Source organism: Mycteria americana, chromosome 6, assembly GCF_035582795.1.
Source record: "Mycteria americana isolate JAX WOST 10 ecotype Jacksonville Zoo and Gardens chromosome 6, USCA_MyAme_1.0, whole genome shotgun sequence".
In the NCBI taxonomy this organism is placed as follows: domain Eukaryota; kingdom Metazoa; phylum Chordata; class Aves; order Ciconiiformes; family Ciconiidae; genus Mycteria; species Mycteria americana.
The window spans coordinates 33,866,732-33,892,881 of NC_134370.1; the positions used below are offsets into that span (position 1 = coordinate 33,866,732).

At 37.1% G+C, this 26,150-nt stretch overlaps 1 protein-coding gene across 1 annotated transcript in view; it reads left to right on the forward strand.

Moving 5' to 3' along the window:
* BICC1 (BicC family RNA binding protein 1) overlaps window positions 1–26,150 on the forward strand; it is a 115,560-nt gene that overhangs the window by 27,325 nt on the left and 62,085 nt on the right. The window contains exon 2 of the mRNA XM_075505273.1: window positions 11,393–11,439. Coding sequence (XP_075361388.1) covers window positions 11,393–11,439 — 47 coding nt within the window. The remainder of the gene's footprint in view (window positions 1–11,392; window positions 11,440–26,150) is intronic.

Here is a 26,150-nt window from a genome sequence, read left to right on the forward strand (position 1 = left end):
ACTCGAGGGCTTTTTTTGAGCCCTCACAATATCCAGTGACTCAAGAAGGCAGCCCCGCTCCAGAGCTTTTTAGAAAATTGCCAAGCTTTACATCTCTTACTTGTCTTACTCTTACATTAATGTTTTAACTCGCTTCCAGATGTGTGACAGCACAGGGGTAGCTCAGTCAGCTGTCCTGTCCCTTCTGGAGTGTTTATGGTGGCTAGGCTGCAGGGAACAGGAGAAGTGCTAGAGCCTAAAAGATGGGTCCTTGTCTTCTATCTTTTCCTCTCACTAAATGTCTTCCTAGGTGAACAACAGTCCCCAAATTCAGCATGAGTTAAGTGCATGTCAGCTCATCCACTAATAACAATAAGGGAGTCAACTGAGGTAGGCAAGATGAAAGCGTGGCTGGAATGGCTTAACCCTACTGCATTGTTTTGATCTCTTCCCTTGTGTCAGGGAGTAAACATAGTAATGGAAAAGTCATTTGCTGGCATAAATAGCTTTTCATTGCTGTGATGAGAAGTATTTTATAACAGCAGTGGGTCCTGTGAGATTTTCCTACAGCTATCAGAGCAGACCTTCTTCAGCTGTCTCCTCCAAAACTACCTCTCTTTGGATCATGGGTCAAGGGAATTGATATTGTCTAAACGGTGTTGAATGTAGGAGAGAGCTCTTGCTGACTTCATGGCTGGCTGCTCACTGCTTCTGTCAGTTGTGTGTCTACAAAGGATTTGGAACAAATTAATAGAATGTGAAAGTTGTTTCTGGCCAGCCTATCCTTTTGACCACAGTTTCCCAAATTTCCTGAAAAATTGAAATGCAGAAAGGCCCATTTGAAGGAAGAGAGACAACTAACTAACTCCTTGAATAAAATAACAAAAGCTAAACCACCTCCTCTTTCCTCTCCACATCTCAGTATAGGTGACACTTCTTGGGATATGACCACTTTGCATTGTGACCACTTTTCTGGAGGGCAGCTTGGCCAGGGAGTGTAGGAAGACTGAGGTCATGGATGCTTTATTCTTATATATTTAGAAAGCCAAAATGTTTTATGAACATTAGAATGAATCATTCTCTTCCCTTTTTAGTACTATATCCAATATATTCTCAAAACATGTTTTTTCAAAACTGGGGGGAAATACTTGGGTGAGCTGCAGTGCATGAATGTACTTAATACAGCATTTTAATTAGGTTTCACTCATGCTAATGGCCATGGATCTTAATAAAGCTGTCTCCTTGTAATTCACAATGTTTCATAGTTTTACTTTTTAAAAACTGATTATCAGTAGCACAGGTAGAAATTATTTTCTGTCTTAAGAGAAACTAGAAATAGGTTGTTGAAGTCAGCTACTACAATATTTAGATGCTGAAAAGCTGTCCTCATCCATTGATTAAAATGGAAGAAAAATGTTGCTTGTAATTAAAAAATCTGATGATAGTAATCTGGGAATCTCTTGGTGAAAAATTATCAAAAGTTAGGTCTCTGTTCTTGAAAATAAAGCTCTTCACAAAGCAAAGAAAACCTCAGTTTGCCCACATCAAGTACATTCACTAATTTTGTATAGTGTATCTGGAACTTTAACAGTGTTGTTTAACTCCTGGTGATAAAACAAGAAATAATTAAAATTATAAGTTTTTAAATTTAATTTATGAATGCTTACAGTAATGTACCAACTGTTCTTCTTGTTTCAGAAAAATATCCAGTATCTTTTATGACCAGCAGCCCTCTAGTTGGAATGCCCTGTCTTGAATTCTTTCTTCGTTTGAGTTCATCTCCTTTCCTACACCCTGGCAGCTGGCTACGCTTTCTGCATGGATATTCTCCTATAATTTTAACCTTTTACAATACAATTGAAGTACTTACAAACTTGAAATGGAATCTTTGCGTTAGTTTGAAACTCCTTATGCTTTAAGGAAAATCTTCAGGTTGTTTTGTGGGTGGGGTTTTTTTGTTTTGTGTTTTGGTGTTTTTTTTTTTTTTTTTTTTTTAGACTTCAGTTGAATTTTTATTAGCTAAGGAATTCCCAACAAGCCCTCTGCTGCTCCCAGAAGGGGGGCCATTGATTTAATCTCTGTCAGTCATTGAAATCAAGAATTAAGAAGGGTTTTTTGAAGAGAGGTGTAGGATATATAGTGACTTCCAAAGACACTCTTTATTCTTTGGTTTATCAGGTTATGGTTGAGCAACTGAGTACTCTAAGGGAAAAGAGGTTTTGGGTTCAACCTAGATTTTGACAGTGAGAAATAGAATGTTTTATTAAATAGAAATAGAAGTGAGAACAGGCTCTAGAAATGCTAGCATCAAACTAAAGAAGTTGGTAAAAGTTTGGATGAAGGAAGAGGAAGTTGAAAACTTCATCTAGAAACATCAGCTGGCATATCTACTACAGAAAACAGCAGAAGTCCTTGAATGCATCTGAAGGATGACAAAGGAGACTTCAGGAATATTCTACCCAGTATGCTAAAGCACAGAGTAGAAGAATCGACTTCCGCAGTGTTGGGATAGATTGCCAGTAATCACTTTTGCTTTTTGGCCTCCTCCTGATCTATGATTGCAGTTCTACCATAGCAATCCTAACCAAGCTGCAGAGGGGAAAGTTTTCTGAGATTTCTATATGCAAGGAAAGAGAAGCAAATAGAGATGACAGGGTGTTTGGGGCTTTAATAGTGAACAAGTGTCAATCAGAGACAGCTAATAGACTAGTTTTAATCAGGTAATACAGTGCTGACAGCTAGTCAGTTTTCCTGGCTTCATTCTTAAGAGTAGCTGGCAGGAAGCAATGCGTTCACTTCATTACCTTCATTAAAATCCTAAATCTTGTGCCATGCACTTGACTGTGCCTCCACATCACATAAGGAAGCATTCTGTGGTTTTGTGGATGAGCTAGACCCATGTGTGCCTTTCAAAGGAGAGATTTCTACTAAGGAAAAAGGGGCTCCCAAAGCAACCCCAACTTCACAGCCTCCTTTCAAGCTGTGACTTGGCTGTAAAAATAAATAAATAAACAGACTTCCTCTATGCAGAGACTTGGCAGACAGCTTTTTCCCTAGAGATAAATTTGTTTTGCAAAATCAGAAAAATCTGTTGTTATATATCTAAAATTTACAGTTCTTATGTATTAGATGATTGGTTCTGGATAGACTTCTATAGTTATGCAACTCTAAAAGTATTGATGGGGGGTGGGAATTCACAAGGCAAGTAGCCTCCAGTGTAACTGAATTCCTCCCTCTCCCCCCCCCCCCCCCCCCGATGCTATTAGTCACCAAATCCATAGAGTCCTTATGGAAACTAGAAGCAAATCTCTAGGAATATTTGTTCCCAGTCAATGTCTTTTTGGTCTCTAGAATGTATATGGTTGGGTTTTTTTTCTTGCATTCTTTCTTGGCAATGTATGCAGAGGTAGTGGAAGTAAGCATAGTTTATTATAAGCTTTCCCTCTTTCTCCACATTGTTCTCTTTATTCATTGCAAATGATGGATGGATGAAACTTTATGAATTTTGGTTGTAAAGTAAATATTCTAATAAGTGAATATACCTATATAGTCTTCCTGATTCTGTATCTGAGAGGAGACGTGGGCTTAAGAGGAGAATGAAGAATATGAACGTCTTACCTGTCTGTGTTTACATGCTTATTCAGATGACATAGGCCTTGATCCAGGAAACCTCATCCAGCTAGCAAATAGACCGAAAAGAAGCCATAGACGCTGGACTTACAGCGTCTATGAGCTCCCTGGATTTCAACAGCAGGGTAAAAGTATCCAACACTCAGTCTGATTCCCCCCCCCCGAATTAGTTATGTCTGTCAGAAGTTATAGCACATCTGGCCTCTTTATGGATAGCTTAGGTTGCGTATCAAGTTCCTTCTAACAGAAGGAGATACAGTGGAACCCACCCAAAAATGTCCAGATATTTAACAGTCTATTTATTGTCATTTACTGAGATGCTGAAATTCTTCTTTAGCTGCCCTACTAGAGGAAGAATGCTCCCATATAAACATTTTAAGTTTGTATCATAGATATCTTTTTGTCTGCATTTTTAAATTTTTTTCTTTTCCCCTAACTTGGTAATAAAAGGCAACACTCTTATTTTCACTTTCAGTCCAAGAGTCCTTTTGTTACAGAAAATGTAGACGTTGGGTAATTTTTGTAATATTCCGGATATCATGTAGGTCCTGACTCGACAAATTTTTCAGCATGATATATGGACAGGTGTATTTTTGCTAGTTTTCGTGGTTGTTGAGTGTGCCAGTAACTTCTTGAGTATTTTGGGTTTTGACTCCCTTCACCCACCCCTCCCTTTCTGATACTTCCAGTTGACTTTGTGGCTTTATTCTGACCTCTCTATGGTGAGCATCCTCAAAACCTAAAGGTTGCTTTGTATATGAATTTAAGAAAGTTTAAATGCCTGATTTGCATTCATTGACTTTGGAAAACTTGATCATATTTATGAAGCCACTTGAGACACCAAAATACTGAGATTGATGATGTGTTACAGGTTACTTAATGAAATTTATTGTAGTAAATAATAACGTGAGAAGAATATGTAATGTTATTGAAAAGCCAATTGAAAAATAGTATTCAAGATTGTTTGGTATGCAGATATCTTGTTTGTTTAGGCCTTGTTAATTTTCTTGCCAGACTGTTTCATTTTACCTGAGTTGTGTCTCTATCTAACTTCTTAGTTTCTAAGCTGAAAACTGGAAGTGAGGTTAGCTTTGTAATTACAAGAAAAATGGAAAATTGTTTTGTTTGGGTTTCAACAAATTAAATTCAAGGTCAGATTTTTTTTCTTTAACAATGTGTGCTCTATCTTTTTGTTCCTAAAGGCATATTTTCAGCAATTTGGCTTAACTCTGTGGCCATTGGGGTGGAATTCTTTATCTTGGCTTGATATAAGCAAGCTTTCAGAGTATGTATGGGTTAGTGTCTGACTTTGTGCACAGGAAAACATAATCTTTTTGTCAGGTGGTTTCTGGTTCAATGAAAAAAGTTTTTGGTTGGGGGTTTTTTTGTGTATGATAACCAGCTTGGTAACTTCTGAGAAACAGCTCAGGCTTTCAATATGAATAACTGTCCATTTCACTTAAATAATCATGTTTCTATGGCAGTATCGGAAAAAAATCAAATCTAATTAACATGAGGACAATCTCAACATAAGTGTTATGAATTCTTTCTTATTCAGGGGATAGGAAAGGTTAAGGATTATTGATTACTTACCTTCAGGTATATTATTCTACAGTTTCTTGAAATCCTGTTAAGTTGATTTTTGTCTTGCTAAAATTAAAATAATATGTAGTTATCTCTGCTGTTAAGAGTGTTTTGATGCAAGGAATGATTTTGTTCCATCATAGGTGAAACCTGAAGAGCAGAACATGCTTTTATGTTCACTTATAAATGTAGTCTTTCAAAGCAGATAGAGGAAGAAGTTTTGATACTAATCAACGTCAAGGCAAATTCACAAATGTATACTACATTGTGTTTTCAATAACAAGTTCAAGAGTTTAGAAAATGAGACACAAAGCTGATGTGCGAGATCAACACAAAGTTACAATAATTCATTTACACTGATTAAGTCAAGTCTTGTTTATCTTGGGTTCAGTTCCTGTAAACTATGGCCTGTATTGTAACAATTTTTTTCATAATTAAGATAACATTTCAAGTAAAAGTTAAAATTCATTTTTCCATTTGAACTTAGAAGAAATTACAATTACACTTTTTTTATGATTTGGTGATTAAGTATACAAGCGGTGTACTTCATGGGTACCATAATAGTTAACACCTGTTTCAACTGTTTAATATTTGTATTGGATGGAACCTAGGCAATCCAATATATCTTGAAAAGCAAAAACCTAATATAAAATATTTCATGGTATGGAAGAAACTATAATAAACAGAGTACAGCTTAAAATATAAAATGCTTATTATGCACATTTACATAGCCTTTTGTCTGTATTTCTGAAACCAGTGCCACCATTTTGTATAAAAATAATCCTAGTTTTTGTGAAGGTCAGTTAAGTGATTATTCAATACCATAAAATAAATACTGTTTCTAAGAAAACAGTATTTTCTGAGTAGCAGAGGTTGGCAGAAATGAAGCAATTTGTCAGTCCGAAGTCGGTGCACTCTATTAATAACCATTTGGTTTGTGGCTTCTCTCAACTCTGCTTTGGGGACAGGCACCACTGGCAGAAGGGTGGAGTGGTCTCCTAAGGTGGGTAACCAGGCACGGCTTTCCAGAGCTCATCTGGAAATCTTGTCAAAGCACTGATGCTTTCCTATTTCTCATTAGAGACGCTGTTAAGCAGTTGTCATTGTACACATTTAGTTGAGTTCAAGGAGTACTTTCATTGATTTGGTAGCACTTTTGCTGTAAAATGCACTGTTACAAAGTTAACTGCTCTTCTCCTACTGGGGTTATATTTGTGGTGCCTGGTCCTGCTGGCGGAGGAGCCTGTGGTTCTGGAGAAGAGTTACAAAAAGATAACTTTGACTGCTACTGCTTCTTGAAGCTGTAGTTGCCTGAATACCTTCAGCTGGCATATGCCAGAGGTGCCAGCTAAGTGAGCCCCGAAGATCTCCTTCCCTCTGCCCTTCCCAGCTAAGTAAGACCAGGTAGCCTATTCTAGTAAATGCTACTTTTTCTACCAAGTTATAAAGCTAGACCTGGTCCCCACTGTGGCTGCACAGAAAGCTGTGCTGTCAAACGAAGGAGAGCAGCACAAGGTGGAAGAGAGAAGCAAAGGCTTTTTTTTTTTTTTTTTGGTGGCTGAAAGCATTCTTATAAAACAGAAGTCTGTCTTCCACAAGTAACTACTTGGACTTGTCTTTTTTTAAAAACATTCTCACAGCACCTGAGGATGGTGGGGCTCTAGTGACCTGCATCTGTAGGAAGAAAACTCTAAAAGTGTGTTTTAATCATTATTTGAAGTGGAATTTAGTAAGCCATTAAATAACTGAACTGCACTTGCTGACGTAATATTTCCTAAATTGGGATTAGTGATGGTAACTTAAGTGTAGGCATTAGCGTCAGTTCTTAATGTTGTTTGGTATGGTGTTTTGAAATCATTAATTCTGTTTGTAAAGTCAGAAAATGCAAAACTTTGTCTATTAAAATCTGAAAGTTTATTTCAAATTTAATGATCAGATGGGCTACATTGTGCCTTCCATGCAGCAGAGGTACGGCACTGCCAGCCCTTTCCGCCTCCCACAAAAGGCTTGTTCTCTTGCATGTCTAAGAACTTGCCAAATTACTGCTTTTTGAAGAAAGCTTGGTTTCATATTAAAATTTTAATTAGTAAGATTACTAAAATAATCTGCCAGGGTACATCTGTCAGATGTAAATTTTGAGAGCTTCTCAATAGGATATTTCAAAGATGAAGTTATTTTGAGAGTTGGGGTTAATACATTCAAGGTTTGTTTAGAAAGAAGTTGAGCTTAGGATGCAATGACCTAGCACACTTTTTTCCTAAACACAAATTAACACTTGCTTTTTATCTCGGTTTATCTGATTTGAGGTAAACCTCAATGGCTTACTAAACTGCAGCTCGTTGTAGTGAACTTTGTAAATGGTTTCCAATTTTAATGACTTGTGTATAAATTCCATAACTCTGGAATACTTCTCTTGCTCATTTCCCTGCAAAAGATGCTGGTTGTGTCTTGTTGTTTGAACAAAATCTGTTTAGCCTTTCAATTATAAAAGAAATAGATAAATTTCCCCTTGTGTTTGGCTACTCTTACTGTTTTCAGAAGTGCTAGAACTGTCTTTGCCTGGTTTGGAGAGGAAGAAAGGCTTCAAGATAATTTCACATGAATACTAAATGTTTTGCACACATGTTGGAAACTTTCTTAAATATAGGTACTTAGTTTGGAGGTAAACATAGATTAAAATGTATGTAATTGTGGGTAGCATCCCAAAATTTTTAAAATACTGATGAAATTTAGTTTTTCTTAACTGTAATTTCTCCTCGTAGAAATAAGAAAGCAAATTTTAGGAAGCTAAGTAGATAAGAGTGAACCAATGTAATTGGTACAAAGAGTTATATCAAGAGGAGGGAGAGCAAAAGGAGGAAATAGGTGGAGAATAGCTAACCTAAAAGGTTATATGCAATATACTGCTTCATGTAGTTTACCTTTAAGTTTTTAGGCATTTTTTTCTTTTATAGTGAAAGATACCATCCTAAGTGTAACTCTGTACTTTAAGCCACAACTCTGAGCATTTTTTTTTAAATCGGTTCATAATGCAGATAGTAGTGACTAGATCACCTTAATATACAAAAACTATTTTATATGAGAAATGATCAGAGGCGTACGTCTTCATGGATTAAAGAATGCTGCATCATGGACACAAAGTGACAAAATACTAGCATATTGCAATATGTTTTTAATCATGTGAAGAACTGCTTTAAGGTATAGACACCTTAAACTTTGGTGCCTTTTCCAAAAAACACCATACAGTCTTCCCTGCCTTTTCATAGATACCGTGAGACCTGACAAATGGGTTATCATAAAACATATCTTATGCACTGAAAAGCTATCAGGAAAGACCATATCTTTATAATATAGTATAACAACTAAACCCACTGATTATTAGCTAAAGATGTTTCTGAAGTGCCATTTGCTCCAACTTCACTATTCTCCATACTGGGGTTTTTGTGTGAACCCAGTTTAGGATGTTCTCATTCCCTGTTCTTCCTCACTTTGTCCGTGCTTGTTGGAGTCCATCTGTTGTGTCGTAGTTGTTGGTGGGGCCAAGCTGTAAATCAGGTCCAGAATGATTCAGCTTAAAAATAAACCTACAATAAAAAGCTTGGAATTTGCTTTGTCAGCATTCTATTTAAATGCCCTGCAGAGCATCACTGCTATTATCTAAGCCATCTCTTGTTTGTATTCAGTTTAGAAATCATGTATTTGCAGCTGGAACAAAGTCTGTCTATTCTCAAAACTGCGACTTCAGCCTCACATCTGTCATGTTCTCATCTCCAATTTATCTCCTGTACCCTCTGATTAAAAGCACGTTGGTCCCATGTTTCACTTAAAATAGTGTGGGTGGTACTCATTTCCCAAAAGTGTTTCATAGCTCTTCCTGAGTTAATGGAAAACTTGTAAAACAACATGCATCTATGAAGTGGCTGCTGTCAAAAGAAAGTTGTGTTTTTCTGCTAGTATCTGTAGCTTGTAAATCTGAAAAAACCCAAAATCTTCTCGATTGTTTTCTCTGCTTCCAGAAAACCTTGTTCTGGTGAAACTTGCACCAGTTTACTCTTCTCTTAGAGGCACTTGCGGGTTTTGAGGGCGAGGAGGGCTTTGTTTTCTTCTCAGACTTGTGGAATTGCGGAGTCTGGCATTGCTCTGCAGCAAGGTGGCTGCTTGACAGGCTTTATTCACTGCCTCTGCTCTGACTACATTTGAGTTTAATACAGTTCAGAAGTTCATGTTACTTAATAAAACCTTGTAGTGTACACTTTCTCCATGGCATTCAAGTGTTGTTATTGGTATTTTGAGAGGCCTATTTCAAATGTAGTGGCATTGCTTCCTCTGGGGTAGAAGAAGTTGTCTCATGCCGCTAGCCTGTGTCTGCTCAGTTGCATTTGTTCTTATGTTGCATTAGATGAATTAATGTTAACTGAAGAGTTTGGGATTGCTTGTGTAATTGACAGAGTGGGGAGAACTAAGTACCTGAAACAGTTTTGAAGCCAGGGTGATGGGGTGAGCTAGAGGTTTGTTTTGTACATGAGAAATACAGAAAAATCACAATGACTGAGTTTCTTCAGCAATCCAATACCATGCAGGAAAGTTTTTTTTGCACTTGTTCCTTTGGAGGCATCCCTTTGTCCAGGGAAGAGGAAATGATCCTCTTTATAATTAGTTTGACCTACTGTGTTTTGAATTGGCTGCTAAGTCTCAGGTTGCAACACAGATAAGCTACAACATAAGCTATACGTAGTTGTATCATTTTAAGTGCAATCATTTACATTAACTAAATATACAATTATGGGTTTAAATACACGTGGGCAATAATCCAGGCCCTAATGCAGGTCTTGCTCTTGAAACTACATTACTGAATTACACGATCGCTTCTTGTAAGCTTCCAAGCTGTGTTCTACAATGATGTTTTGTTGTCCCCACTGTTCTTGAAAAGTACTCTGAAGCCTCTATACTTTGTTTACAGCCTACATGCATTTAGTTGTTATTCACTCTTCCTTTTGTCAGCGTTTCCTTTTATGTAAATACAAATGTCCCAGTGTGACCAGTACAGCCCTAGAGTACGGGGAGCATTTCAGTGTGCTGGCACGTGTTCCTCTGGGGATGCCTGTTTTCCCTGCTCATCCTCTCTGAAGCTGAGGTCCTGGGACACCCCCTCATGCTTAGCCCCTTGCACTGGGGCAGTTGGCACTGCAAGAGGTGTGTGTTGGATGTGAGGCGGAGGGTGGAGGGTGATGGAGGGTTCTCCGTTGTCTCTTCTCCTCCAAAAAGGGTTGGTGCGAAGAGTATTTTCTGATGGTGTTTCTCTTCCTCAAGTCAAGATTTTAAGCTTTTAGACTTTGATTTCCTAGGCTAACAAGGTCAAGATCTCTTGTTTTTTTCCCCGCTTTAACAAGCGCTTCTTTGCCCAGAGTTGCCAAGCCCTACCAGCAGCCATGTTCAGTGCCACTTGTAGCTTCGAGTCATCTTTCTTGACTGTCATTCTCAAACATGCTCATGCCTCTGGCTTGTACAATGGCACCATTTCTAGTGGAAGTATCTAGGGTTGCCTTTTGGTTTTCAGCTGCTTTGAATGTAGTAGCTCATAAACATTGGCTGGTGGAAATTACATGTTGCAAAATGTCACGGGATAACAAGCAATTGAGAAGGGAATATTTAACAGCACTAATAAGTATTTAGATTTTTGTGGCACTTTCTGAGGCTCAATAAACCACATAGCAGTAGCTCTATATTTCACTTCAATATAAAAAATAGCAGAATAGAGGAAAAATATTTTTAACATGATTCTGGCTTACCATAATGCTTATTCTTGTTTTGGTTCTAATTTTTAATCTTGATATAACGATCTTGTGTCCTCCTAGCTTTCTTTTGATCCTTCTATTGGTAGAATTACATCACAAAGTGTGCAGTGTGAATAAATCATTAGACTTACATGACCATATTTACTTTGTAACTCAAATATGTATCAGTATATTATAGCTCTAGTATGCAAATACAAACATCTGCTTGGGTTCCATCCTTAGCAAGTGACTTGCAAAAGGTTGTTCCGAGTATTAGTCAGTTGTTAACAAATGTTTATTGCATGAGGAAAAATTACCCGGAGTTATAATTTCACAGGAGCGTGTACTCATTGATAATTTCAATATGAAAAGCTGTACTTTTTCTCCTATGTATTTAGTAACCAGATCCCGCTTTTGTTTTACAGCTGCTGCAGAGGGCAAAGGGAAAAGTGGGGAAGACTTTTTTCAGAAGGTAAGAAAGATATTTTAATGCTATAATATCAATTGACTAGAAGAAAAATGATGCCCATTGCTCATTCATGAGATCAACTAGTTAAACTTAATGTGCAGTTTCCACTGTGTTGATCAAATCTTTTAAAATGTTTGTCATTTAATGTCTACTAACAGTCAGCTGTGTATCGAATGTGATGAGAAATATGTTCTTTGGTGTATGCTACTGTCATTAATGCACAACATCTTAAGTATTCTTTAACTGAAAATGTCAGAAAATGCATTATGAAAGTTTATTTTGCTTCATAGCAGGGGGTTCATCCAAAAGAGGTTGTGAGGTGTTCTGAAGGTTTTTATGTCTACGTATAAATGCTACACCCTGTTATGGAAAAACTGACATGAAACTTATTGTGATATCGTTGAAAGCATAAGTATTTGGTTGAGAAACGCAAAGGCCTTTTAAGAAAGAAATGCACAATCCACAGAGTGATTCAATCAAGTTTGTGGTTAGACAGAGGCACGGAAGGACTGGAAAAAATAGTCCTGCAGCAACTAAACTACAAAGAGAAACATGGTCAAGAGTAATGATTTTGAAATTACTTTTGCAAAGCAACATGGTTTGTTTTGGTTGTTTGTTTTTTTGCTTTTTGGGTTTGTTTGTTTTTTTTCCAAGAATGGTGTGTAAAATATTATTTGAGTTATGTTAATGAAGATCTGCATATAGTATGCTAATGAAAATGATGAGATGTTTTGTGTTTCTGAACTATAGAGGAGGCGGTGTAGATTTTCATGCTGTATACTGAAATGCCTTGAAACTGCTTTTTGACTGGTTGTCCAGTAAACAAGTAGCGTGCTGTATTTTCCATGTTTTCTTCATAATTGTAAGCGGTACTTCTAAAAAGGTCTGTTTTTTAGATGTGAAAGAATACTTTATCCTGCACTTGGTTGTCAGATGCTTTGATAAAGGCTGGTGGGGAGGAGTATGTGTACTGCCAAAATGTTTGTTTTAGTATCTTATGGGAGTCTTCAGATTATGACTGACAATGAGAGTTACTTTACTGAATGTGGTGCTTGTGCTTAACTGTCTAATATTCGTGTGCACAGAGGAGAATTTGTCAATAATTCTTCTTTAGGATTTTATCAAAATGCATGTGTTTGTTTTTTTTTTTTTACTTGCTGCAACAAAGCTAAGCCATAGTAGTGTATACTTCATTCTACACATCGCTCATTTTACAACAGTGTGTTCTCACACTTGTATAAATCTGCTCATAATTCTTGAAGCTATAGAAAAAATATTTCCTCTGAGTGGGACTGAGTGTCATATATTTGACATGTGTATTTGGATATTTGATTATTTACTGTAGATATGATGTACCTTACAGTTATGTAGTTATTGGTATAATAGCAAAAAATACTGTTTTGAATTTAATAGGAAAGCGAAATGTGCTAGAACTTCAAGTATGTGAATAAGAGTACACTACTTTCCATGTTGATAATAGATGTAGTGGCTATTTTGGCATTAATATATTGTCATACACGTGCGTAATTATTATATAGGCACAGTGTGGATGCTGCAATAGGTTAAAGTTGCTTCATTTTGACTGGCATTCTTCTTACAGGCTCAACTCTATAGTTTAGATTACTGAAGTTTCTAAGTACATACACACGATACTACAGCTAGTAAAAACAGATGGAAACTATCTTCTTTGCGAGTTTTCTTTTGTTCAAAAAAAATCTTTGGACAGTTGCTCATAGCTTACTCACCGTCTCTGTCTGTGCAATTTCCTTTAATCAGGGTTAAGCTTTTTCCTTTCTCATGTGAAATGAATAAGGCAGAGTTTCTGGAGGTAAAATGAAGACTCTTTTCATGTGTTTCAGGTTGTGTAGCGAGGAAGAAAGTGATTTGTAGCATTAGAAACACATTGCAAACTAAGATGGCAAGATACTTTCAGAAACTTAATATGAATTTGAAGCTACAGTAAATGCTTTTCTTTTTTAAATAGTTTTGAAAATGAGACTTTCTTCAGGGCGTTATTGGCAGGCTTTTGAGTGGAACAGGATGGGGAAGTGCATCATTTAAGAGGCACATCAAGAACTGAGGTTGTGATTTGCGTAAATAATGCCACGCATAGCATTTTCTGACAAACTGTACCTTCGGTGTGCTGAAGTTATTGTTGGGTGGAAGGGGTGTGTGAGGTGAAAGAAGTTTTTCATATAAATATTGAAATGACAGAAGTGCCAAGGGCAAAGATTCAAGAAGGTGATTCCATATGTCAAGACACACAGACCAAGAGGGAGGAGAGAGGAGGCTGGTACTGGAGGGAGTGAGACAATGCTGACTTCTTGCAGGTGGCTCTAAGTGGCTGCTAGGTCTTGCTTGGTGGCTGGTCAACAGGGGACAGTGCTCAGTTCTTTATTAGCATGCCCTCAGGAGGAACAAGTTGCTTGTATACTCTTGGAGCTGGGCTTGAAGTCAGGGACTCAGCATGGATTGTTAAACTACACGTAGTATGCTCTAATGAATCTGTCATGCTTTTAAAGAAAGTTAAGTTAATACAAGGTTTTGGTGCTCAGTGGTCTTTTGCTGGTCTTCAAACATGTGAGCAAGCAGTGTTACTTATTTTGATTTTCATAGTCAAGCAGACGCTCAGTGGATGTGAACTGGTCCTATCAACTTTTAACTTATGAAGTTTAATAACAATTTAAATGCCAAAATGTGTTATTTCACTGAGCGTTTTAGCAGAAACAAGCACGTCCTCTGCAGTTGCTGGTGGAGTTACAGAATAAGACCCAGTTCTTGGCTGCAAGGGGCAAATTAAGCTACTATTTCTGCCCTGTCATGGCGCTGAAAATCAAGTGAAGTGCCCCTTCCTCTCCTCCTGAATTAAAATGAAAAGTAGATAAATAATTTTTGGTAGTGTCACTTTAAAAAATCTGAAGACTTCAGCATACTTTCTTCTAATATTTTTTTTTTTTTTTTTTTAGTTTTAGTATTGCTTCAAAGAGGGGAAACCTAACATAGTCTAACGTGGATTTTTCAAAACCACTGGGAGCTGCTAATAATTTAGCAAGAAATAAGTAAATAACGTGATAGTTTTCTCTCTAGAGCTCTCTGATCTGCAGTTCAGTGACCAGTAATCTTAAATAAACATGGATTGGTTTGCTGTTGTGTTACATGCTATTTATGTAAAAGATCCTTGTGGACCTTGCTCTATATATTATTGTCCTAATTTATTCTGTGAGAGTAATACATAATATGAAGTTATTACTTGTTCTTGATCCAAAGCCCATTTTCAGTTTATGGTGGAATTTTTCCACTGAGTTCCATAACATCTGGTTCACGCCTCATAGGCAAGCAAGGCCCTTCCTAGACAAAGCCAGGACATTGTTCCAAGGAACATATAATTTATGTAGCACTATAGACATGCATGGCACTCATATAAAATGTAAGAAGGTGGTGGGTCTCTGCCCTGAAGAGTTCATAATCCAAAACAGATGAGGGTCAGCCGTGTGGACAGAGGGGAATTTAATGTGTCATTTCTGTTTGCTTTTAGTTCTTGCCTCATCAAGTCTTCTTTTTCTTAAATACTTGGAAACCTTAGTGCTGATGATAACCTTTCATTCTGAAATTTCTCAAGGCAAGAGAAATTTTCTCATCTAGCCTTATCACGGGACTGTCAACAGTATGGTGGGCAATAGGTGAAGGTTGTGGGTTTAGTAGAAGTTGGATGGAGTTCTTGGGCTAACATGGGACTGCACGTGCAGAAGGTAGTGACTGGAAATGATGCACATGTGGTGCTCTGCTCAAGTGCTTGACTCTAGGTCAGATGTAAGCTGCTCATTTCGGCATAATTCACTATATATGTGTGTTAGTCATGGGCTTTTGGAGTATTTCTGAAGGGTCTCCTTAGCTCTTCCTTTCCTGGCTTTCAAGAGTTCATTTGCAGAATTTGGTTTTGTGGAAAGCCCAATATACTACCAGCCAGCTGTAACTGGTGGGTTTTATTGTTTCTGAATGTTTGAGATTATTCAGGTTTTGTGGGGGTTTTTTGTTTGGGTTTTTTTAATCGGAGAAAAATGGTGTTTGTAGGAATATATTCATTTGCACAGTTGCAGATACTTAAGGCTTTTTAAGATATCACTGGATTTAGGCAAACTGTCATTGAAATGCTCGTGCTTCTCTTGACTGCAGACTCTGTTATTCCCTGAAGGGGATGTAATCATGCTTGGAAGTGTGAAGATGCAAATGGGCAAATGTTGCATGTGTGTGTACCAAAATCTCTCCTGTTAATTATTAGGAGTTTAGGATTGTAAAGGAAGACTAGGGTATTCTTTTTTTTTTTTTTTATTTTCCTTCATGTCCTTACATGTAACGTGTTTCATCTGTAGCTTCTTACTTTATTAAATGAGTAGCACCTTAAAAGATATTGAGGCCATTTTGGAAGTAATACTTGGTGAAACCATCCTTTAAAAGGAGTTTATCTTCCAGTATAGATATCGGAAACAGTAGCACTGAGAAATTTAAAAGAAAACAAAACCAAACAAAACTGCGATTATTTGAAGACATGAAAAATAAGTATATCTAATTGCATCTTTAATCATCTTTCTGTTAAATTCCTCTTCTGTATGCAGTAGTTATTAATAAATGTACATTACCTTTTATTTGTGTAGGAGGCTCTGGCAGCAAAGGCAGTAAGGAAGCTGCCTCAAGCTCTCTTCATTTATGTAAGACAGTAAAAGAGCTTGTTTTGCAACATCCTGTATTTTCACTTGTATCTTTGAAAAATGTTTCTTAGGTTGATCTGGGGCAAACCTTGTAACTTCTGCAAAATGCTTATGTGTGAAGGTATTGATACAGTGTTTATGTATACATGAATGCTTTTGTAAGTATAGGTAGTATATACTGATACAAAGAAATGTAACTAAAAAAAGTTACATTTTTCTGTTTGCAGTAGGTCAGGCTGAAAGTTGGTTGGTCTTCCTTTTTAATTTCTGAATATGAAACGTGTAGGTAGAGCTTCAAATGCAAATGGCTTAGGACATTTTCAGGCATAAAAAATATTAATCATTGACCTGAGAATAAGATGTCTCAGGCTGATTGTTGTCCATGTTCAGCAATAAATTCTGAAGGGCTTTCCATGTGTCTTCATCCATGACTTCTCTTGAACTGCCTATTTGTAATTACAGTTTCCCTAAGGCTGTACTCCTGTTTCTGATGGCAACCACTCAGCTATTGGTTTCTTCCAGTGCTATTTATCTTGCTAGTGAGACAGAGTTCGTGGTTATTTACACATTATTATGGGGCTTGTCTCTATTTCAACCACAGGAGTAGTTTTGAACTGCAGAAACTGGTTCCACACCTTCCACTTTTTCTGGGTAGAAGTCAGTATCTGCATTAGCATTAAAATAACCTCTTGATGTAGAGTTTAGCTCATAGCCTGTGACAAGGATATATTAAGGCCATACGTTTCCAGAATGGGCTTGAAATGCCCGGCTGTGCTAGGCTGTGATGGGAACGCTGGCATGCACCTCTAATTTACGTTGAGCTTCCTCTCATTTAGCTTCCCGGGAAAAGGAAGCAACTGCTCAGAGAGGGTGGTATGGCTTAGAGAGTTGAAAGAATGTCAGCGGCAGTCAACGTTCACAGGAGATCTTGAGATTGAGAGGTTTGCCTCCCTTTTTGCAAAACCACACCCAGTGGAAAGGAGGAGAATGTTTAGGTTGGATCGGTTTCTCTAAAAAGGTAAATCAAAAATGCTTACTTAACTTTTTGCTTAGTTTGGGCAGAGCTAAGTGGTGGGAAGGCTTCATTCTTGTGGAAAACTGCATTCATCCAGTCTCTAGTATAGCAATCATTCTGTGAAGGGAATGGAGTAATTACAAGGTGGTTTTTTTTTTTATTTCATCTTTAGTTTCTTCTGTGTTGCTTCTGCTATAATGGGGACAATCTTGAGAGTTTACCTGTAATATGAAAATGCTCTCTGACAGGCCTAATCCTTGGAGTGCCCACTGCAGGTAGAAGTCTTAAAACAGCAACTGTCCTTGCTGAGTTCCTTGTGAATAATTCCCTTGGCCAGAAACAGTGAGGATTTTGATCCCGTAGTATTACACTGAGTGACTCTCTACATCACCGCTTGGAGCTCAGTCTGAGTTCCAAGTGAATCAGAGTTTTAGTTGATGGTGAAGTCCTATTTTATGCCACCTTATTGCTATACTTAACATTTTGTGCAAGATCTCTTGAATTGTAAAGCAACAGAGAAGGAGCAATTTGTCACCGCAGTCTTGATTGAGATGCTTAATCCTTTTCACTCTGAAAGTTAAATCCTCTCTTAAAATAGAGACGGGATTTCGGTGTTCAGAAATGCTTGTACTCTTTTCTTTCCCTCCAAAACAAAAAAAATGAAGAAAGAGGAGGAGAGTATGAGAAAGGTACAAATTAATAACATACACTGGGTTCCTGATTTGTAGGGAGGAGACTTGCTGCTTCTGCTTTTGGAGAAATGAGTTGGCTGCATATTGGTGTTTCTAACGATGTGCTGGGGGGACTTCATTTTTAAGTAGTATTTTTTTTTTCTTAGATAAATTTCCCCTTTTTTCTATTACTTGTGTGGAATTCATTAATGCTCTACACAGAGATACAATTATAGCTTATTTTTTTGCATGCTTAGATAATCCCTTTACATTTTTGACTATACTTAATTTTATTTTAAATAAATGACTGAATTACCTGTGACCTTTGATTAATATTTCCATTGAGGGTGAACAAAACATTCAAGTCAAGTAAAAGAAGGTCTTTAATGTTTCTCTGTAGGTAAGGGCATTTGATCAATAGAGTTTTCTTCTTGCTTAACTTTATTTGCTGTATTTGTAAATAAAGTACAAAGTTCTGGAAATGTTATTGTTGCAGAAGGTTCACTTAGTGCAGTTTTTTGGATGCAGCAACAATACCGCAATAATTGCTTGCTTAAACAAGACCCTTGTTTTAAGAATGATCTTTCCCAGTTCATTTCAGGTAAAGGGAAGGTTAAAAAAAGATGCAGTGTGTGTGTGCATGTATGTGTTCTCTTCCCTTCTAAGCTAAAAATGCCTTAATGGAAAAGGAAACAATGTAAATTCCAAAGCCATATCCACATAGGTAGCTTTCCCCAATTCTCTCTTTACTGATTTAGAGCTTTTATTTATAGCCTGAAAGTTTGAGTTGTAAAGCTGATGTTGTTTACACTGCTGCCTTTATTGCCTTTACATATAATCTGTTAATTAGTTTTTTTGACGTATGATCAGCTGATACCCATTGACCAAAACTATGAATAAATAAATACATTGCCTATGATGTTAATTGTGTCCTCTAATTTTAGCTTCAGTACCTGAAGCTAAAATTTTAGCTTCAGTACCTGAAGCTAAAATTATCTTTGTGCAAGATGAAGTAAGATGAAGACATCCTGCACATGCTTGCCTTAATTCTTGATAAAGTCATTAGAAATAGCTGTGAATACCTAGTGAAGATGGTAGTTATGAAGATGGAAGTTTGGAGTTAATCTGGGCTAGGATATAGTCCTTGACAACAAACAGCTTGCTTGCTTCTTTGTGGAAGTCTCAAAGTCTGTACATGCAGACCACAAAATTATTGGTCATGAGAAGTTAGAGGAAAGCATGTTAGTATTTTGCTTAGTTTGACATGAAGCTGTGTAGAAGTATGCGAATGGGTAACAGGCATGTTTTCCTTCTGTTGCCTTTTTATTCCTGAACCTAGATTAGCTGGAAAATTCAGAGACACTTTAATTCTTTGGATAAAGTTATTTTGGCATTTAGTAAAGTTAGCTTAAAATAAAAATCAGTTAGACAAAGATGGACAAATTAGTATGTGAAGATCAAATTCCTGCAGTATTGAAACAAATGACTTACAGTGGAAGCACGAAAAAGTGGTATTGAACCTTATCCATACAGCTTATCCTATATGATAGTCTCTAAAATAATTTAAATATTACCCTTTTCAAAGACAGGTAAAGTTAGGGGAGAAGGACTAGCCAAGCAGTCACATACAGATACTTTTCTAAAAATGTGTTTGGGGTTTCTGACAGTTGGAATATAAAATAGGAAAATCAGGTACCCCTACCCTACAAGAGACACATGCACTCATGTACTTGCACTTGGGAAGGCACTTTTTTCATACTGCTCCTTCCTGTACAGAAACTTACACAACTGGGGCTTGATCCTTGTCCTCCCCATGCCTCAAAACAATGTATTGTGTACTTTTAAGTAGTTTATGCTTACATGTAAACTGTTAGTATTGGCAATCTAAATTAAGAACCAACTTACTAAAGTGTTTTCTATGTTTTATAGTTTTAATTCTTCCTATGCTGCCACTCGGCATAGGAGATGGTTTTTCTGTCACACAGGAGCACAAACTGCAAACTCTAAATCATGTTTTAGTCTGGAAAGCGTGGGTGCCTCAGGGCCATCTGCTACTGCTTCTGCTCAGAAATAGGCCCTCTCCCTTACCTGCAGAAAGGTAGCATTAATACTGTGGAGTCTGTACTGCGTACAGTAATACTGTGGATGCACTGTACTGCCTTCTGTTTAGAGTAGTATTTGTAATACAAACAGTGAATTCTCATTTTGAATTTTGTATGTAGACCACCTTAGGGGGTAAAAAACCACAACAGGGCTTGGGATAGGAATCCATTGCTATACCCCAAATGTAGGCTGGACTTGCAAAAGAGCCACATATTTGCACTGAGCTTTGGGCTAAGTTTTGTCATCTCCTCTTTTTTAACTTCTTACATGCCCTGTATTTCCTCACCAAACCCAGTAGTCTTTGATGGTGTACCATTGATGTGTTCTGGCTCTGGCATCTCAAGCCCTTACTCTGGCCTCACCAGTTTTAGAGGCTGAATTTACACTGTCAGTTCCTGAGTAACTTTACACATTTCCTTTTTGTGCCTTGTTCTTCCTTCCCATCCTTGTTCATCCCCTGCTTTCTCTTCCCTCCCAACCCAAAAAAAAACAACAAACCATAAAATATAATACTCCTTTTGGTTCCAGTTATGCATGTTGCTCTGTTCTTGCTGCCAAAACTCATGGTCAAGGATTAGTCATCCTCTCAGATACTGCTGCTTCACCACTTCGCCATTAGAAGAAGATGAAATGAGTATCAGCCCATGTAGAATTTTACTTGTCTACTGTGACTCTTCAGCTCAGGTCTTCTCCTGCTTATATAGAAATCTTTTTTTTTTATTTTCATGCAAATGATATTCCATGTTTCAAATAAACTATAAGAGTAAAGTTGTTTATACTGCTCTAAATGCATACCTACTGAGGGAGCCACGCTAACTTTAATACAACTTCTCTGAAAGCAGAAGATACTTTCATGAACATTTTATGTCTGTGAAACAAAATATTCGGAGACTGGCAAAATTTGTGTGTGTCTGTTTTTACTAGGCATCCTGAGGTCTGATTTTAAAATTGTCACATCACCATTTGGTTAATACTGAATTAGATTGTACATGTAATGGTTTCATTTTCTAAAATGAAATTCTTGTTTGAATGTTAAAAACTTTTAACTAGTGAAATCTGCAATACTGAACTTTGGCTTTTTTTGTGAGAGTTAGTAAATTGGATAACTAATCCCTTTGCCCTCCTACTCTTGCCTTGTTGATTTACAAGCAGATTTTGCATCAGCACTGTGACTGTGTTTATGCTGAACTTGCTTTGTCTGTGTGTCTTTCTTCTTAGGAAGAAAAATGGTTTTGTTGTCAAAATTAAAATAAAATTGCTGATCAACTGGAACTTCAAACTTTTAAATTTTCTCTGCAGAGCCCCAGCTTTCACTATGGTTCTTAAAGCTGTATTCAGAATGCAAGCTTATGCTTTTCATGTCAGTTTGATTTAAAAATACTTGTTGAGTTGCCTGTTCACTTTGTGGCTTTTTTGTTGAGTTGAAGCAGTTGGAGCACTTGATTTATGAAAACTGCACATTTTAGCAGAAAGTGTTGGTATCAAACGCAGCTTCTGTGCATTTTTAAATGATGGTGGATAGGGACCTGTATCTGTCTTAATATTTGTGTCTACTAACAAGCCATTTTACAAACGTTGCTGAGATTAAGACAGTACTACATGTCAGTTTTATATTAACCAATTTCACTACTTATTTAGGATTGTTGAAGGTGTAAAGGAAAATTAACAGGCACAAAATGAGGACAAGGTTTATCTTGTGGTAAGATAAATGTGATCAGACCACTTTGATCTCTCTCATAGTATTGTCAGTTAACTACTGAATTAATTTTGTATCTTGAAGAATGTTTTAGGTAATATTTGGAAAAACAAAATCTGTATCAGGTGATGGATGACAGTTAGTAAAATTCCATCATGTTTTGGTCTCCTTTTTGTAAGAAACCTGGCTTTGGAGTGGTTTTGACGCTTAAAAAAAAGAATCTTACTTGGTACAGCCTTTGTTTTCTAAAGGTCACTTTATCATTCAAGACCATACTTACAAAGCTTTTGCAGGTATTTAATCTTAAGGTTATTGAACAAGCATTGTGATTTAACCTCACTGCTTAGGTATTTTCTGTTTTATCCTTTAAACAGTGTGTTTCCTGTGAATAATTAAGCAATTAAAATGTACCTGTAGAAGAGCAAAAAGATATGTGGTAGGGTTCAGGAATCAGTTGTGCTGGGAGAAGTCAGGGTGGCTGTGGATGGCAGGAATCTTTCTTCTACAGTAGATCTTAGTAGAATATCAACATAACGCTTGGCTTGCTTTCTGCAGCCACAACAACTTCTTGACTGTTTTGGATCTGCAAAAAGAGTGTTAGTTTTTGTAACAGTAAAACTATCTTCACATTAATATTCCATGTTTAGGAAGGAACATAGTTGTTAGGTTTTGCAAGGTCATTACCATGGTACTACTTTTTCTTTTACTATTGATATTCCTGGATTTCTTCTTTTTCTCTGCCGTCTTGTGCAGTAATTTTCATCTTTGTGTTCTGGAAAATTGATGGAACAAATTTTCTTGAGGATCGGGGAAAAATGGTTCTCAGAAAACAGTACCATTAAAAATGGGGATGGGTACAGTGATGTAACAAAACCATCAGTCACCTTTCCTTCAGCAACTGTGTATGAAATATTTCTTGGGTACGAGTTGTCCTCCATAAATTTATCAATCTACAGTAATCCATAAAGAACTACTGTGTTTTCTTTAACCTGATGGAGATTCAACTTCAAAACAAGATTACCAAACATCTGTTTATAGAATTTCTACTATCATGACCTTTATGTAAATAATACTTTTTCTAATCCTCTCTGTCCTTCCCTGTCCTCATCCTACACTCACACATGGGATTTTCTCCTCTGCAGCAATTTTTAACTGTACACATGTACACTGGGAAGCACTTGTTTCTTAGTAGTGCATGTTGGGGGTTGCTTCTGGCTCCAAGTGCTTTACAGTTCTTATCTTATATCAGTGGAGAAAGGGATATTTATTGATGCTTTGTTAAAATGGGGATTAGGAGCCATCTTGGACTTGCAGATGCAGTATGACCATCTGGAACTTCAGAGCCAATTGCCAATAATAATCCTCTAGAGGTGCCCTTATACTTGCTGCTCCGAGGTGTGCTCACAGAATGTAAATGAACAGAGTCTATCCTGCATTTCCAGTCCCTCCCCAATATCTGCTTGATGGAGAACTCCATCCTTGCAATTTTTTTTTTTTTTTTTGGGGCGGGGGGAGGGAGAGCTACTGATGCAGCTCAGCCATCTATATTTTGTCTCATATGTCAATGTGTTTTTTGTTCTTTTTTGATTCACAGTAGTTTCCCCCTCTTTCCCCATTTGCTTTTTTCCCTTGACTTGTTACATTTGCATTGCATCAAACTTTTTTCAATTTTAAACTTTATAGTGCTTGGAAAAATTGCATCTTATCTGATCATACCTTTTTGTCTTGCTGGAAGATGATTTTATACTAAGAAATGCTCTCTCTGTGAGATGTGTAAACGCCAGGTTGAGAATGACATGAAGAGTGACTAAAGATAATTCAGAATGTAATTTGGGCCCTGTCTTGATTGTATGCTTTGTGGTAATTTTTTGTCTGCACGCAGAGGCAGTTTCTGAGAAAAAAACAAGATCTGGAAAGATATAATTTTTTCCCTACAGTGTCCTTTTTTGCTTTGTCACTTAACCTGCTGAAGGAGAAAGACCTGCCCCCAATACCCAGAGGGAACTGGATCACTTTTAGAAGAGTTAATGAAGTTACAAGAATCACTGCCTCATTCCCTCCCCTGCTTCTCATCTACCTCTGTGTTTTATTCCGCCTCAGACAATAATGACTTTTATTTTCATGGATATGATCACCTGAAGTTACTCATCTTAATTTTCTTTTGTATAATTTACTCAACCAGTCTGCTCCAGCTGTTTTTACAGTCAACTCTTGTAAGAAGTGACTTTGCCTCCTGTCTTGAGATTGCTAGAGGTAGTTCCCCTTGTTAGGGAAGGGATTTTTGAAACTTGTTTCTTGGTGCCAAACTAAAACGGAGGTTAGTTTCTTGCATTATCTCCACTTACTGAAATTTTAGGTCCTTGCTTACAATGTATTCTGGATTTTATTGCAGTGTTCTGGGGGTTTTTTTAAGCTAAAATACTTCATGCAGGATTTTCAGCTTTGGGTGTTTGTCACCAGCGCTCGGACAGGATTTGTAGTCCGCTTATAAGAAATGAAGTGTAGTCTCTGACATATTCCAAGTAGCAAAGAAGTTAGGTGCTCTCTGAGGATTTGCATTGTTTGATAGTTGAAAATAAGGTACTGTTGCAGTACGTCACGTTTAAATATCTAGTGCCATTGATGTTGATCTAAACCTAGGTGTTTGTTTGTTTTTAACCTGCGCAGAGGAAATCCTAGGAAAACTCTTTGAACACAAAACCACAAAAACTCAGCTGTTCAAAACATGACATGGACAGATCAATAGAAACACCAGTGGGCATACAATTTCTTTGCTTTCTAGGGTTTTTAATAGCATGAAAAACTCGGGGTATTTACAAAACCTAGTATTGTGCATTTAAAAAAAAAAAGATTTTCTTAAATATATATTAAGATACACTTTTATCTGTTCTAAAAATATAATTTAAATGTTTACAAGGTTTTTAACATCTATGCTTATTCATTGTCTAAGTACTCTACATGTTAAAATGGTGTATATATCTTCTCTTGTATTAAGCAAGGTTGAACTGACGAAGCTAATTCCTCACACTGAAAGAGAGGGTTTTTCCATTGATGAAATAACAAACTGACTTTTTTTGGCAGTTACACTTGCAGTTCTGAGAGTTACTTTTGTCATTTCAGTGGGAATGAGCTCATTGAGCTCAAGTTGAGAAAACCAATCGCAGAAACCCACTGGCAGATGCAGGTTCCTCTCTTACTCTTCTTTTCCTTTCACCATGAATAAGAACTGAGGCTGAAACGGCCAAGATGCATGAATCCCAAAGGTGGGAAGATCAGAAATAGGTAACTTCTTAACAACACTAACTATTAAGAATACTTCTGTCATTTAATGTGCTTGTTTTAAATGAAGAAAGGCCTTTTTGATAGGTTGTTCTCTTTCATCTACTGCCTGTAAAATACTTCATTTGAATTCTGAAATGCTTGTGGGCTTTTGGGGAGTTTTGGTGGTTGTTTTTTTGCATTCAGGACATTCCAGTTTCTATCCAAAATCAGTTAAACAAAAATTACAATGTAAGGAGAAGTAACTTCTTACTGTCTTAATGTAAAAACTCCCCAAGGTGCTTAAACTATAAATTTTTCAAGCTGGAATACAAGGAAGCCAAAAGCTTTTCATCCAGCTGCCTTACAGCTAGAGGGTTTTTTTTCATGAAGGCCCAATGATTTGCAACTAGAGCCAGTTTTTTCAGGGTCAGGGCACAGTTTTATTTTGTTGGTATCTTCCAGTATCTTGTGTCAACTTCTGTATGTTGTCTGCCGAGAATAGCTTACATATTTTGGCTACGTAAACATCACAATTTCTCTTGGGGAAAGGAGAGGAAGGGAAGATGCAGAGAAATTATTTCTTGGGATTCCCTGCATTTTGAGAAGCAGCAGCATGGGGTTATCTACTACGTGATTAAATCTTGCTGCCAAATGTGTCTGCTCAGTCTTTTGGTCAGTTGATCCTTCAAGGTGAGGAGAGTACTGATTAGTATAAACCCTACCACTTATTTTATGTGAAAAGAAGGGAAGCCGAAGCAGAGGTGCTGTTCTACAGTCTAGATGATCATGAGCTCCGATTCACTCATCCCTAGGCTGAATTTCCTCTAAATGTTTTGTAACTAAAGTATTTATACAATTAAAATACATGTGTATATATCTACATCACCTGTGAAGTGAGTTCTGTTTTGTTTTGCTCATTTGAGAGCAGTACTGTTGTTTTTGGGGTATGTGGCATAACACTGAGTTTTCACTAATAAAACTATTCCATTTCAACATGAAGTTGAGGGTTTTGTGCAATGATTCCAAATTTGTTTCAGGAAAAAAAAAAAATCCTGGCACTTAAAACTGCCTGGGTTAGAATGGTAAAACAAAACTAAAAGTTGATGCAGCAGTGATCTGCACTATGCAGAGTTTCTGTTGCACAGTTTTCAACATCATCTTTACCTTCTAGTTTAACAGTTCTAGTAAAACCTCAGTTTCTTGTTTTCTAGAGCTCTGTGACACTCCTGCTGTTACAATAAATACAATACATAAATAATAAA